This window comes from Lepus europaeus, chromosome 10 (genome assembly GCF_033115175.1).
Source record: "Lepus europaeus isolate LE1 chromosome 10, mLepTim1.pri, whole genome shotgun sequence".
Classification (NCBI taxonomy): domain Eukaryota; kingdom Metazoa; phylum Chordata; class Mammalia; order Lagomorpha; family Leporidae; genus Lepus; species Lepus europaeus.
In genome coordinates this window covers 101,032,314-101,047,341 of record NC_084836.1, presented here as the reverse complement: position 1 = coordinate 101,047,341, position 15,028 = coordinate 101,032,314, and the positions used below count along the sequence as shown (strand labels likewise).

General features: G+C 57.3%; 1 protein-coding gene across 1 annotated transcript; it reads right to left on the bottom strand.

The window, feature by feature from the left end:
• Positions 1-4,241: 4,241 nt before the first annotated feature.
• Positions 4,242-14,513, bottom strand: BPIFA3 (BPI fold containing family A member 3). Its single transcript, XM_062202547.1, has 7 exons — positions 14,390-14,513; positions 9,270-9,420; positions 7,397-7,504; positions 6,704-6,853; positions 5,296-5,380; positions 4,803-4,973; positions 4,242-4,397 (listed from the first exon to the last, which is right to left on the bottom strand). Exons 1-7 carry the CDS (start codon positions 14,511-14,513, stop codon positions 4,242-4,244), a joined length of 945 nt encoding a protein of 314 aa, XP_062058531.1.
• Positions 14,514-15,028: the final 515 nt, after the last annotated feature.

The window sequence follows — 15,028 nt, the reverse complement described above, 5'->3', positions numbered from 1 at the left end:
TTAAAATGTATCTTTGATTGATTTTAGCAGCTTCAATTTATGGACAATCTTATCTATAAGCCAATTAAAATAAAACTCTTAATAAACTTTTCCCATGTGGACACACAATATGTACACATATATAACATAGCAAAATAGACCAATATAGCAATTTTAATAATAGCTTTTAAAATCTTTAATTCTTTTTGTAGATTGCCAATTGATTTGAATTGCTTTTTGTTTTTAGTAACCTCAGTTAACCATACTTTCTCTCAGTTGGTACTGTTAATACATTATTGGCTTCATCTGTTTACAGAGCCATCCCAAAGTACTGAATACCATAGAAGTGGCTGGAAAAAGTCCATAGGAACCTAGAGGAGGACAGCTAAACACAGAACCAACAACGCTTTAGTTTTATGAGCAGCAAATCATATATAACTGTGGATGACAAAAGACTTTAAGTCGCCATGTTTAAAATTATAAACTCATCAACCAACAAGAGGCACTTGCTTACTTCACAGTATTTTTGAAAGCACCTGTAGGATTTTACAAGTATTTAACCCTTTAGGCCTCTGGGGCTTTCTCCAGAGGCAAGCTCTCTGTCTCTCTGCCTGTCAGATAGATATTCTTTTAAAAAGGAAGATGTGCACATTGACACATCAGCACATGGGGACTGGGGACCAGAGAGGGGCGCTGGATCCCAGGGCCACACAGTAAGTGGGCAGTGGAGTCCAGTGAGCCTTCACGGCCGTGTCCGCTCCATTGCTCAGTCATCCAGGGTGGGGCCTTCCATTCATGCCAGGTCTCCCCTGGCCCTGCTCCACAGCCTGTGAGGGCCGGGGCTGCCACCGCAGGGCTGGCCAGTAGTTGTTTCTTTCTTTTAATATTAATTAAAACATTTTTTTTTGATTACTGTGTAATAGCCATACACTTTCATGGGGGTTCTGTGCAATGCGACAACACAGGTATACAGCATGGACTAATCAGGCAATTCTCTTCTCCTTTCAGAGCCAACCAGCTCCTCTCTTCCAGTGCCTTGCACAGCACGTGACACGTGGCTGTGCGATGCAGCACTGCAGGACACTGCCACTGCTTCCTTTCTCGGAGACTTCTTTCCTGGCTGCCACTGTGGCACCGCCGGGTACACCATCTCTTGCCATGCTGACTGCCCGTACGAGAGCTCTGCTTTGAGTTCCAGCTGCTCCATGTCCAACCCAGCTCCTGGATAATGCACTTGGGAAGTCAGCAGGTGGTGACTCAAGTGCTTGGGCCCCTGAAACCCATGTGGAAGACCAGGGTGGAGTTCCTGGCTCCTGGTTTCAGCCCGGACCAGTGCTGGCTGTTACAGCCACTTGAGGAGTGAACCAGCGGATGGAAGATCTCTTGATCTCTGTCTCTCTCTCACACAGTCACCTGCCTTTTGAATACATAACTCTTTAAAAAAAAAGAATTTTGGTTTTTAAAAATTATTTATTAGAAAGAGAGAGAGAGAGAGATCCTATCTGTTGGCTCCCTCTCCAAATGCCTACGATGGCTGGGGTCGGGCCAGGGGTGGAGCCTGGGCACTCAGTCGAGGTCTCCCGCGTCCATGGCTGGGACCCAGTTCGTTGAGCCATCACTGCTACCTTCCCAGCATCCAAATTAGCAGGAGCGGACTCGGGAGCCGGAAGCAGGGGTCGCGTCTGGTGTTCCCCGTGTTGCTATGGGACACGCGTGTCCTAGCAGGTGTCTTAAGCCCAGGCCTACTGCCCGACTTTGAACTTGTCCCTTGCCCCTGACTGTGCTTTGCTATCTGCTATCTGACCTCTCCCTCCCACTCCCCTGACCCATCTAGGTCTCCTGCCCCTGTCAGGGACTCCAGGCTCATCAGAGGGACCCATTGTTGAGCAAGCTCTTCTGGGAGAAGATGCGGTGCCTCCCGCTCTCTGAACCTTAACACAAAAGAACACAGAACTGGAGAAACCCAAGGAGGTCCCTTGAGGAAGCCCTGAGGGAGCCCAGGGGGCTCGGGAGGTGGTGACAAAAGCCGCCTTCACCAGCCCTCCCATGTTTGCCCTTTCCCTTGGGAGCAGGAAGAAGCCACAAACTGCAGCTTTCACCGTCAGACAGCCTCGTCTGTGCGGGCGGCCGTGCAGGGTTGCAAGTTCCCGGTGAAGCGTTTCGGATTAGGGCGACACGAAGCCCTCTTGGCCGCGTCTCATCTCTGGGCTGTTGACACTTCCCGGTGCGAGCTGGTCAGCCGGCTGAGCTCACGTTTCCTCGCCTCCCCTTGCTGCGCACGCACACGTGTGTATGTGTGCGCACATGTGTGTGTGTGTGTGTGTGTGGAAGGGGGAGCAGGCCATCACAGGGGTTTGCAGCGGTTACGCTGTGGGCTGCAGGATCTGCCCATGTGGCCCAGGGCAGGTGCCGTTACCTGTCTGAGCCTCGGTGGGCTCATGTGTTACCTGGGGTTGCTGGGAGGCAGTGACGAGGTGCCGAGCTTAAGCTCCGAGCACCAAGCCTGGTACACACCAAGTGCTTAATAGGTGTGCGCTGCTGGTGCTGGCATGTGCCTGTCACTGCCCCTTGATCTCTCAGGAGGCCTTCCCGACCCTTGGCTGAGCAGGGTGGGGATCAGTGCTGAATAATCCATGGCCGACAGCCCAGTAATGGAGAGTGGACGAGATGACGGTTGCAAGCCTTTCCCCAGGGCCTAGAACAGATGGCAAATATTTCAACATTTGTGAAATTCTTTTTTTAAAGATTTATTTGTTTGAAAGTCAGAGTTACACAGAGATGTTAAATTCTGACATGTGGGAACAGCTCGAGAGACAGTGCCTGTCCTGTTTTTCAGAATCCTGCCCGCTCCCTAGCCCCCGCCCCCCCAGGTGTCTGTCTCTGACCCCGGGGGCGGGGATTGGTTTTGAGCTCCATGCACCCTGGAGACGCAGCTCCCGCTCTTTGTGCTTGGCCTCTGCCGGCTAGGGTGACCTCTGGGCCTGCACGGCCCGGTGTGGCCTGGTGCGGCCCTGTGCAGTCTGGTATGGCCTGGTGTGGCCCCATGCAACCCAGTGTGGCCCGGTGTGGCTCAGTGTGGCCTGGTGCGGCCCAGTGTGGCCTGGTGTGGCCCGGTGTGGCCGGCCTTCATTCTCGTTACTACGGGCACTCCAGTGGGTGTGTAGCCCATGGATATTTACTCACTCTATTTGTTCATTCTTTTTAAAAAGTTTATTGTTTTAAAGGTGTATTTGAGAGGCAGGGTGAGGTGGGGGAGAGCTCCCAGACACTGGTTCACTCCCCAGATGCCCGTGACAGCTGAGATTGGGCCAGGGACAAAGCTGGAAGCGGGGACCCAGTCCAGGTCTCCCACGTGGGAGGCGGGAACTCAGTTACTTCGGCCATCACCACTGCCTCTTGGGGCGGGGTGGGGGTGGGGAGTCAGGGGCGGAGCCGGGAGTGGAGCCCGGCACTCTGATGGGACGTGAGTGTCTTGACCCCGATATTTACCCCCTCCCATTGGCACTTGTGGGCATCTAGTTTGGGCGGTTGTGAACCTTGCTGCTGGTCTCCTGGCACGCATGCGCCTGAGCTGCAGAGAGCTGGGGTGTGGAGCAGACGCGGGCTCAGCCCCAGGTGCTGCCCCAGAGTGCTTGTCCCTCTCCCTCCAGCAGGGCGGGAGGGCCCTGTCGCTCAGATCCTGCGAGCTGCCTCTTCCCATTTTGCGGGTGGGAACAGCAAAGGATAAAGTGCTTTGTTCCAAACCCTGCTAGGGAGTCCTGAGACCCGGTTTCATTTGCGTGTGTGGCCACAGAGACCTGGGCCAGCCCTCCGCTGGGCCTTGGGGCCTCCTGGCTTACAGCAGGTGAGTGTCACACCCTCAAGGAACTTCTACAGTTGGACGGAGCCACATTTGGACTCACAGCTGTTTGGCACCAATGTTGTTGCATTTCCACTCTGTGACCCTTTTTCTACACCTCCCTGGGGCCCAGCAATATTCTTGGCACATGGTAGGTACTCAAGAGAAATGGGTTGAACGAATGAATGAATGAATGGGAAGTCTCAACAGGCCCCTCCCCACATGGGGGAGCAAGCCGTGGCGGGGCTCCCTGGTGCAAAGGCAGGCCGAGGGTCTCTGCTGCTATTTCAGAGCCGACGAGCAAACCTCCTGGGGTGGAAGCACCACCGGCTCTGACTCCCGGGCTTAACAGTGGGGTGCAGGCAGAGGGGACCTAAGCTACAGTTTATTGTGGGAGAGGATAGGATGTCCACAGGGCCTGGGGTCAAGGTTTCCAGAGGCCGCAGAGCCCCACGGTGGGAGACAAGGTCCCAAACTGTAGCATCTCCCTGTGGCCAACAGTAGGCAGCTGGACGGCCCTCCAGCCTGGAGTGCATTGCCCGGATTCACAGTTGATCAAGTTCATGAGCAGGAGCCTGTTCTGGAAGGAAAAAGGCACCAGCAGTCACCGGGGACCCTCCCTGCCCGCGCCCGTCCACAGCGAGGGGAGCACTCCTGTATCCCTGACGACCAAGGCCGGGTGCCCGGGGCACCCCCGTCACAGCTCTTGCCAGGTGACACCTGATTGTTCACTTCTCCATGTCCTCTGAGCCCCAGGCTGTGATCCTGTGAAGGCAGGGACTGTGCCCATTCCTCTGCAACTGGGGTGGGGGTGGTCGCAGGGTTGGGGTGGGGCCTGGGGTCCCTGCTGGGTTGAGTGACGCTCTGGGGGGAGGACTGGGGGGAGGTTCCATGACTTGGCAGGGCACGGTCTCCTCCACTGCCCTGGCTCTCTCAGGGGACCGCGGTGGCCATGGTAACACAATCAGCTGTCACGTGCCCTCACAGCCCACACACATTCCTTGGTGGGCTCGCCAGGCCCCGGGAACTGGAGATCCCCTTTCGGCCCCTTGCCGCTCCAGAGCAGTCTTCCTGGGCGGCCCAGACACTCACCCATGAGGCTCTTCAACAGCTTCACGTCCAGTTGCTGCAGGATCTCGCTGACCAGGGGACACACCTGCGCCGCGGGAGAGAAGAGTGGGGCCCTGTGGCCGGAAGCTGCAGCCTTGCTGGGTTTCCAGCAGCACCAGCTACACACCAGGCGCCATGCTTTGTCCCCCCGAATCCTCACGGCAGCTGCCTGAGACAGGGAGTGCCACGGCTTCCATGCTGCAGGTGGGGACACTGAGGCTGGGGGAGGCTGAGTCTCCTTGCCCAAGGACAGGTGGGCAAAACTGACATTGTTAACTGCGATTCTTCAACTTTGCCAAATTGCCAAGCGATATGCCTGGCCCTCGGACTCAAAGATGCCCAAGGCACACTTTTTTTCTCAGTCTTACCTGATTTTCTACCAGGTGTGGGATAATCTTTTCCAGGTTCTCTTCGAGGTTGTGGACAATATGCTTGGTCTTTGGTGGGATAGCCCTAGAGAGAGGAAGATGTGTGGAACACCCGCACCCAGCCGTCGGGCAGCACCAACGCCTGCCCCAACGGGCTGAGGACACATTCAGTTTCTTCCCAAAAACTGATTAATTAAATTTGAGACAGACAGAGAGAGAGAGAGAGAGAGAGAGCGAGCGTGCTTGCATCTGTTGATTCATTCCCCGAATGCCTGTAACGGCAGGGGCTGGGCCAGACTGAAGCCAGAGGTCAGGAACTCCATGTGGGCTCAAGATGTGATGGGGAACACAGGCCAGGCCAGGAGCGCCGTCTGTTGTGTCTGGGCAGAGGGGAGACCCGGGCGGGAAGCAGACATCGCCACTGCCTCCAGGGTATACATGGGCAGGACACTGCAGCTGGAAGCAGAGCTGGGCCTTGGCCCCGGGCACTCTGATTCGGGATGTGGGCGTCCCCAGTGGCATCTTAACAGCCCCCTGCCCCTTGCAGATTGCGTGCCTCACTCTGCCCTGGGGGAATTCCCAAGCCTGTCCACGGCCACACAGCGGCTGCGGGCTTTCCTGCTGTGGGTGTCTGGAGCCCCAGTGGCCATGGGCTTCCCCGCTGTGAGCATCAGGTACAATCCAGGTGCTCAGGACCACGTCTGAAGACCACGCGAGCAGACGTGCACTGAGGTGCTCGTGGCTCCGAGCGTTGTGGATTCGGGGATAAGCCAGCCCCAAAGCTTGCCCACGTGGAGCTCACAGCACAGGCTGACAGGATTGGCCAGCCCTGCCACAGAGCTTCGTGAAACCCTGCAGCCCCAGCACCAGGCGTGGATCCTGGCACGCTGGGAAACGCGGGAACGCGGGAGTGATGAGGAAGAGCTTTGGAAAAGACACGAAGGGCGTCCCAGGCCAAAGGGCCAGCCTGTGCAAAGGCACAGCGGTGTAAAAGGGCAGGGCACGTTGCAGCCAGGCGGGAGGGCAGTGGGCTGCAGAGTCGGGCAGGGCGAGGGCAGGTGGGGCCCTACGTGGTGTCTTGGATGGCTTGGCAGCAGGGGCTGGGGGCACAAGCTGCCTCAGAGCAGAGAATGGAGGGAAGGGGGCGAGGCCAAAGTGAGGCCAGGCCAGGAGGAGGCTCCTGTGGTGGTCCAGAGAAGGACCATGAGGGGGGGCGGTGCTGGGGCACAGGAGAGAGAGGGGACAGCAAGGACCACCAGGATGGGAACCAGCGAAGGTCTGGCTTCTGGGAAGGGTGGCAGCACCATCGCTGGGAGGGGACACGGGAAGAGGCGTGGATCCTGGGATCTGTTTGGGCCTCATCCCGGGGTAGGGGGAGGCAGGGCCCAGCACTGGGGCGTGGCCTTACTGGGTCAGGACCTGCACGTGGTCCCCGCCGGGCTCCACACAGCACTTGCCCATCACGAGGTCCCTCCGGCCAAACTCGTCCTTCTCTAGCCAGAACTCCACCACAAGGTTCATGCACGCGAGCATCGTGACGATGGTGTTAGCCATGGGCCTGCGGGGACAGGGGCCGGAGGACGAGGGGAAGCAGCCCGCCTGCTGCTGGGGTGGCTCTGGCACCCCAAGTCACGCCCCTCCCCACAGGCCAGGCCCGGCCAGACCCTGAAGCTGGTGATGAACAGGAAAGCTGCTGGGAGCCAGAGCGGCCTTTACACGCCCTTGCAATCATGGAACCGGGAGTCACTCTGTGTTCCATGAGGGCCTTCCCATCCGCATCCACGGGGATGGCGGACACGGAGGGCTCTTCCGAGGGGGGAATGGTGAGCGGAGGCTGGGCAGGAATTGCGAGCGGTTCTTCCCCCAGTCAAGCCCAGTGCAGTGAGCTGTGCTGGGTCTGAATGAGCTCTGGGGCTGCTCCTCCATCTCAGTTCAGAGAGGTGAAGCGCCCTGCTCGAGGTCACACAGCAAGGGGGGTTGGAGGTCAGGGTTTGCATTCGGAAGGATTTGGGGACAGACAGCCCTGGGTTTCCCAGGCTGCCAGGTTGTCCCCCAGCTCCCGGGTTCCCCCAGGAGGAGGCCCCGCGCCACTCGGACTCACAGGCCCAACTCGATGTCAGACTGCAGCGAGATGTTTGCCGAGAACCAGTCGTCGTGGAAAGACGTCTGGATCCCACCGTAGTCCAGCTGAACGTGGGCGATGCCAATGCTGCACGGGAGGAAAGAGCAGAGGCCCGCCACGGTGAGGGAGCCGAGAAACGGCCCGGGGCCGGTGACAGGGGCCCACCAGAGCCACCTGTGCTAGAGGCAGGTGCAGCAGCCGGGGGCTGGGGCTGCCCGGGAGCGCCCCTGACACTGCCCGCTCCTCCGTCTCATGCAGCCCAGGCCAGCTGTGGATGGTGCTGACGTCAGGCCGGGCCACCCTGCACCCCACCTGCCCAGGAGCTGTGGCTAACTTCCCTCCACCCCTCACCCCTGCACTCCACGTGCGCTGGCTCTGCTTACGAATTGGACTTGGAGTCTGGCCATTTCCAAGTTTTGTGGCTGGGCCTAGGTCACCGACCTCCTGCCCCGGGGTGCTACAGCTCCTTCCCAGGTTCCCTGCCATGGTCTTGGCCTCAGTACAGACTAAGCCCGAGGGAGCCCAGCACTCGCCTTCCCCTCAACCTTCTCCACCACTTTCTCATGGCTCTTAGAACAAAATCCAGATGCCGCAAGACCTGCAGGGTGAGGTCCCCGTGCCCCTGTGCCCTGCCTCTGCAGCCCCATCTCCTCCCACATGGACTTCTTTCCCTTCCTCAAATGCACCAAACTCCTCCCTACCCCAGGGCCTTGGCACTCACTGCTCCGTCTGCCCAGTGCTTTCCCCACGCCCTCCAGGTCTCTTTCTCTTTCCAAGTTTCCACGTAAAGGCTGCCTCTTTAGAAAGGTCTTTCTGATCAGCCACACAGACACCCACACCCCTTCTCTGGCTCAATCTGTCTTCATTGCTTGCCCCTTCACCTGAACTTGTTTACTGCCTAGCCAGGATGCTATATCTAAAAAGGCAGTGACCATGTGTGTTGTCCACAGCTGAATTGCCAGTACCTGGCTCAAGTCCTGGCACAGGGAGGTGCCCCGTCAGCACCTGTACCGTTTGTTGAAGGGATGAACGGAGGGGAGTAATTGCAGCTGCTTGTCTCATAGGAAAACCCTGCTGGCGACCACTGCGCCGTTAGCACGCAGAGGATGGGACAGGCATCAGGGAGGAGAGAGCTCCAGGGCAGAGCAGGCTGGAGCCCTGCAGGGGCCGGGGAGGTTGGGGAGCCACCGTGCACGGTGGGAGAGGAAGGAGCCGCATGGAGGGGCAGCAGTGGGAGAGTCACGGCTGTCAGGGCTATGTGGTCACGTGTGCAGCAGGCAGGCCATGTGTGCACCAGTTGGAGAGAGGAAGGAGTCACATGGCGGTGGGCGCAGGAGAGTCACGGCTGTCAGGGTTATGTGGCCACCTGTATAGCAGACGGGAAGCTCCTGACAGCTCCTAGAGGCCAGCAGAACTGTCGCCCCCATGTCACTGGGGAGACCCAAGGCCGACGCTCAGCACACCCACACTCTGCCCAGAGCCGCCACCTGGCAATAGACTGGGGAACCTGGACGTCTGACTCTGGTCCTGGGCTGGTTTGGCCCCCGATGGTTATCCTGGCTGCCCTTTGGGGAAAGTGTGCACCCATTTCACAGATAAGTCCAGCGCGGTCAAGCAGTTTCTCCAGGGTTGGTGGCAGAGCCAGGATTGAAACACGGCTGTGACTCCTGAGCGGGCCTGTTCACTGGCCCTGCTCTGCCACCTCCCAGGGAGCAAGGCATCGGAGTCCCCCGTCTCGGTCCTGGGCCCCCACCTTCTCTTCTTTCCATCCCCCTCCCTTCCCTCTTCACAGCCTGTCACCTCCAGAGCCCAGCAGAGCGTCCCAGGGTGAGGGCCGGGTTCGGGGTCTCACCTGATCTCTTGCTGCTGCTGGGCGCTCCTGCCGCCGATGAGCCAGCCCACCATCCCCGGGCCCCCTTGCCCGGACACATTCAGGCTGTCCAGCAGGGGCATGCTCTGGATGCGGCCCTCGACGTTGCTGTTCATGAGGCCCTGGGCGATAACTGGAAACAGACAAGGGGCCAGGGACAAAGCACAGGCAGCGGGGCGCCCTCTGCCCACCACGTGACTGGTGCCTGTCAGCTCCTCCCCTACTCAGACCCGCATCCTTCCCCTGTGCAAGAGCACTGTGGGAAATGAAACAGCAAACAAACCTACACCTGCAGAGGGGCTGGCCGGCAGCGGCTGCTCGGGGTGGGGTGGGAGCAGCTGATTGAGAAGAGCCCCCCGGGGCGGTGACTCCGAGCTGGGAACACAGAGCTGACATACAAGCCGCAGACAGCGGCAGATGTCCAGGAAGAGACCAACAGGCTGGTGAATAGGGAGAGGAGGAACGCAGGCCACTTCCGCCCCGCTCTGGGGATAGGCTCCAGCACCAGGGGAGCGTCTGGCTGAAACGGAGAGACTCCCCGAGGAGGGGAGCCATCACAGCTATGGGCCTGCGTCCCTCCTGCCTCTCCGGGCTGCACACCTTCTGCCCGGGTTGGGGCCAGCACTTAGGAAGCTCAGAGGTCCCCACAGTGGACACTGATGTCCCCGACTTGCCCCACTTTGTTGGATCCCAAGTGGGGCGCCCTGGGCGCCCCTCCCGGCCCCAGCCCTCCTGATGGGGCCCCTGATTCTGTTGCCTGCAAATGAGAGCGTGTGTCTGCATCACAAAGCTGGCCTCAAAGCCTGGCTCTCACCTCCCTGAGCCTTCCTCGGCTTCCGTGTCAGCAGAAGGGGGCAGGGAGAGTGGCCAAGTCACAGGGCCTGGTGAGGAACGCTGACCGTTCATCCAGCAGCTGTTGACTGGCCACTGACCTGGTGTCTGGCCTGTGTTCAGCACTAAACACCCAAGTCCATTTTCTGTCTTGTAGGAGAGACCTAAGAGGATGTTTCAGTTTGTGGAAAGCAGAATTCAAAAATAACTTTATTTGGGGGCCAGCATTGTGGCTGAGCAGGTTAAAGCTGTGGCCTGCTGTGCCAGCATCCCATATGGCACCGATTCAAATCTCAGCTGTACCACTTCCAATCCAGCTACCTGCTGATATACACCTGGGAAGGCAGTGGAGGATGGCCCAGGTGTTTGGACCCCCGCACCCACATGGGAGACCTGGAAGAAGCTCCTGGCTATTGGGTTTGGCCTGGCCCAGCCCCAGCTGTTGCAGCCATTTGGGGAGTGAACAGCAGTTGGAAGCACTCTCTATGTTTCTCTCTCTCTCTCTGTCTCTCCTTCTCTTTCTCTGTAACTCTGGCTCTCAAATAGATAAATCTTTGTTTATTTTGGTAGAGAAAAATTTGAAATCTGTCTAGTTTTATCATTATACTTGCTTTCCATGAACTTTTTGAAGATCTCCCTGAAGTGTGGCTTTAATTTTTTTGCACCTAAATCAGCTTATCGCTTCGTTCTACTTTCAACAAAACTTTTTAAGTACCCACATGAGCTAAACAAATAGCTTCAAAGACTACAGACTACTGCTCTTAGCAGTACTTGGTTAACAATGGGAACTTATGAGCAGCGGACACTATCCACCCATCCATCATCCATCCACCCATCCACCCATCCACCCATCCATCCACCCACCTATCCACCCATCCATCATCCACCCATCCATCATCCACCCATCCATCATCCATCCATCCATCCACCCACCCATCCATCCACCCATCTACCCATCCACCCATCCACCCATCCACCCACCTATCCACCCATCCATCATCCATCCATCCATCCACCCACCCATCCATCCACCCACCCATCCATCCACCCATCCACCCATCCATCCACCCACCTATCCACCCATCCATCATCCACCCATCCATCATCCACCCATCCATCCACCCACCCATCCATCCACCCATCTACCCATCCACCCATCCACCCATCCACCCACCTATCCACCCATCCATCATCCATCCATCCATCCACCCACCCATCCATCCACCCATCTACCCATCCACCCATCCACCCATCCATCCACCCACCCATCCATCCACCCATCCACCCATCCATCCACCCATCCACCCATCCATCCTCCCTTCCAGGCCCGTAGCACCACTGACCACGGCTTCCTGCCACTGCAGTGGGCAGTGGGAGAGGGGACCAGGAATACAGGGGGAGTCGCACAAATAAAGCAGAGGAGTGGGCTCCCAGGCATGCAGGCTTGTGACCATGATGATGCACTATGCAGTGGCTTCCCTGCCACACTGGGGACAGGCCCGAGAGCGAAACCGTGAGGCTCACAGAGTTGCGAGATGCATAAAACCCAGTGCAGATGGCAGCTTTGGGCTGCAGCTTGCCTCCCTCTGACTCTCAGCTGTGGAAATGATAAGGTCTTGGCTGTTTGAGCGCCACTGAGCCGGGCTCGCTGCTACGTGCACCCCTGCACCCTAACACATGCGTGGGGAGTGGCTACGGTGAGGAACACGCCTGCAGCTCAGGAAGAACCTCACACATGTTTTCTCTCACTGACGTCTGAAAAGCAGCCTCAGGAACTAGCATTTTAACTGCACCCATTGTATAGATGCGGTTAGCTGAGCCCACAGCTACACAGCAATAAATGTAACAACCTAAATGAGAGGGATCCCTTTATGCCAAGTCCTATGATGCCAGGTGAAAAGATGAAGATCCCATCCCCCACATCTCTGGCCTACAAGGCTTTATGGAAGACATTTATTAAACTTTTTAAAAGAAGCGACTGTGGAAGAAAAGAGGGAAAGTAAGAGGAATTCATTCCATGAGGCTAGCATGGCTTACCTAGCCCCAGGGCGGCACGAGGAAAGAAAGTTAAATAGCAGTTTAAGAATTTGCTGAGATCCTACATAATTAGCTAATAAACACACAGTACATTATTAAAAATGGGTTTATTCTAGAAATACTAAGATGGCTCAAAGCAGCATGGCCTGCAGATGGATTAAAATCCTAAATAAGAAAGGCAAAAGTAGAAGCTCTTAGAGAACACAAAGCAGGCTATCACCGGGTGGGGCGCGGCCTCAAGATCCTCCCAACACAGCCATGAACTAGCAGTGACTTAGAAGACGTTGTCTCTCCACCAACACAGGACAGGGCGATCAGGGAGAAACACGGGGGCCCCAGCCCTGCCTCTGCAGACCAACCAGTCACAGACGGAAATACTGCAGGCAAAGGGCATGCACTGAGCACGTGCGTGCCCTCGTGTCGCCAGGCCCCACGCAATGCAGCAGCACTCAGCTGGAGCAGGCGAGAGAAGCAATCTGGAGATGATTTGGAGTCTTCGGGAGGATTGTGTGGGTTGCCCGCAAAGGCTTCCCCGTTTCCTAAGAGACGTGAGCACCTGCGGAGTTCTGTACACAGGGCCAGGGTCCTGGAGCCAATGCCCACAGGACCCAGGGCTGAATGGCATGCCAGTGATTTAAGTGATTCTGATGCTAAGAATATGTTGACACTCAGACCAAAGAGGATGAACAATAAAATAGGAGACAAACTGAAAATGGATAAAAGGGAATTCAAAGGAATCAACCTGCTGCCCCGCTTATGAGCCAGCTCTCTGCTGTGGCCTGGGAAAGCAGTGGAGGATGGCCCAAGTCCTTGGGCCCCAGCACCCACATGGGAGACCCAGAAGAAGCTCCTGGCTCCTGGCTTTGGATCAGCCCAGCTCCGGCCATTGTGGCCATCTAGAGATGAAACAGTGGATAGAAGACCTCTCTCTCTCTCTCTCTTTCTCTCTCTCTCTCTCTCTCTCTCTCTCTCTCATTCTGTCTCTGCCTCTCTGTAACTAAGCCTTTCAAATAAATAAATAAATCTTAAAAAAAGAAAAAAGCAAAGGAGTTGAAATGGTCAAAACATTTCGATGAGATGCTCAGAGTTCCCACTAAGCAGACGGGGTCAGGCTAAGACGTTAGCTGTCTGTCAGCTACACATGAGACTGGCAAGAAGTAAGAAGACGGTGGTACAGACTGAGTCATGACCCTATCTCTCCCTGGTGTGACTGGAGTTGGAGACAGGGCCTTCAGGGAGGTCGTTAAGGTTAAATGAGGTCATAGGAGCGGACCCTCATCTGGTGCTAGCACTGCTGTGCCCACAGGGGGAGGAGGAGACACAGGGACCTCTTTCTGTGGGTACACAGAGGCCAGGCGGTGTAGGGGAGTGTTGAGAGCACAGCCGTCTGTCAGCCAGCAAGGAGGCCCCACCAGAAACAAATCTGCAGGCACCTTGACCTTGACCTTGGTCCTTCAACCTCTAGAACTGTGAGCAAATAAGTGCCTGCCACTGAAGCCCCCAGCCCGTGACCTCTTGCCAGGGCAGAGGAGCAGGCTGGTGCGGACAGACCCTCCCCAGCGTTGAGGAAGAGGGGCCGCAGGTGTGGGCCGCGGGTAGCCGGGCACGGCCATTCTGGAGAGGACTCTGGCAGTTGGGGTTGAATGGAGTTTACTTCTGCCCACAGCCCCGCCCTCGTCCTTCTGGGTAGATCCCAGAGGAATTCTCCCACGGACTGCGACATGGACACGGCAAAGGTGTTCATCTCAGCACAGTTCACAGCAGGGAGAGTAGAGATGGCCTCAGTGTCCAGCTCTAGGGGAGGTGACCGGAGGTGACGCAGCTTAAGGAAGTCTCTGCTCCGGCTGAAGCGGCGTAGATGTGAACGGCGGTGTTGAGAGAAAACGTTCAGAACCAGGATGAGATGCACACGGCCTCGCTCAGTGCACCACACGCACGCATCCAACACATGCAGCGGCCGGGCAGTGGGAGAGGGGACCAGGAATACAGGGGGAGTCGCACAAATAAAGCAGAGGAGGGGGCTCCCGGGCATGCAGGCTTGTGGCCATGACGATGCGCTATGCAGTGGCACAGTTAACCCCGATGTTTTGTACTTGAGGTCCAAGAAAGGAAAGAAGAAAAGGGGCAAAGTGACCCAGCACAGTCACCCAGCAGGCCGGGGGTGGGAGCCCAGAGGATACCGTACCTTCCCCACCCACCCGGCCGACAGCAGGCAGAGCCTGGGCTGCGCTTACTTCTTGCCAGGGTGGATCTGCTGTCCGTGTGGGCCTTGGCCAGGCCAGGCCATGGCTGCACACGCAGGTCGGAGGGCCAGGCCAGCAATCCAAGGAGGAAGAGAGGCCTCCAGAGCAGAAGCATCTCGGGTTCCGGCACCTGCAGGTGTTGAGAAGGGTCAGACCGGGCCTGGGCAGTTGGCTGCGAGGGTAGCCACCTGGATAGGTGGGCTCATGGTTTTCTGTGGGAAGATGACACCAGAGTTAGCCCCCGGCATGCTGTGTGGAGCCGCGACTGGCTCTGGCAGCTGCCACCAGGGTTTGCCCACATGGCATGAGCAGCAGGTGGAACTGTGGGCGGGGGAGGCAGGGCTCCAGGGGGTGGTCTTGTTGCTTGGAGACACTGACCAGGGCCCACTGTTGGGTCACCCAGCAGGTCCTGGTGACTCTGGTGAATGGACGAATGAACAAATGGGTGAGGACGGCTAACCCTCGGCTCTCCGGTTGGCCTAGCACTTTCTGAAGGGCGAGCTCTACTCAGTCCCTAGGACGATGCTTGCTTGGCAGGAACCGAGGGCTCATGGATGGTGGCCAAGGGACTGCAGGGATGCGTGAGTGAGGGTGGCTGAGCCTGGGGTTCCCGCCAAACGAGGAGCTCCT

Coding starts and splice junctions, on each gene's coding strand:
- BPIFA3 (XM_062202547.1), bottom strand. CDS start 14,513: ATGCTTCTGCTCTGGAGGCCTCTCTTCCTCCTTGGATTGCTGGCCTGG. Junction 7,505..9,269: donor CAGCAGCAGCAAGAGATCAG/GTGAGACCCCGA, acceptor CCTCCCGTGCAG/CATTGGCATCGCCCACGTTC. Junction 4,398..4,802: donor CCAAGGAATGTGTGTGGGCT/GTGAGGGCACGT, acceptor TTTTCCTTCCAG/AACAGGCTCCTGCTCATGAA.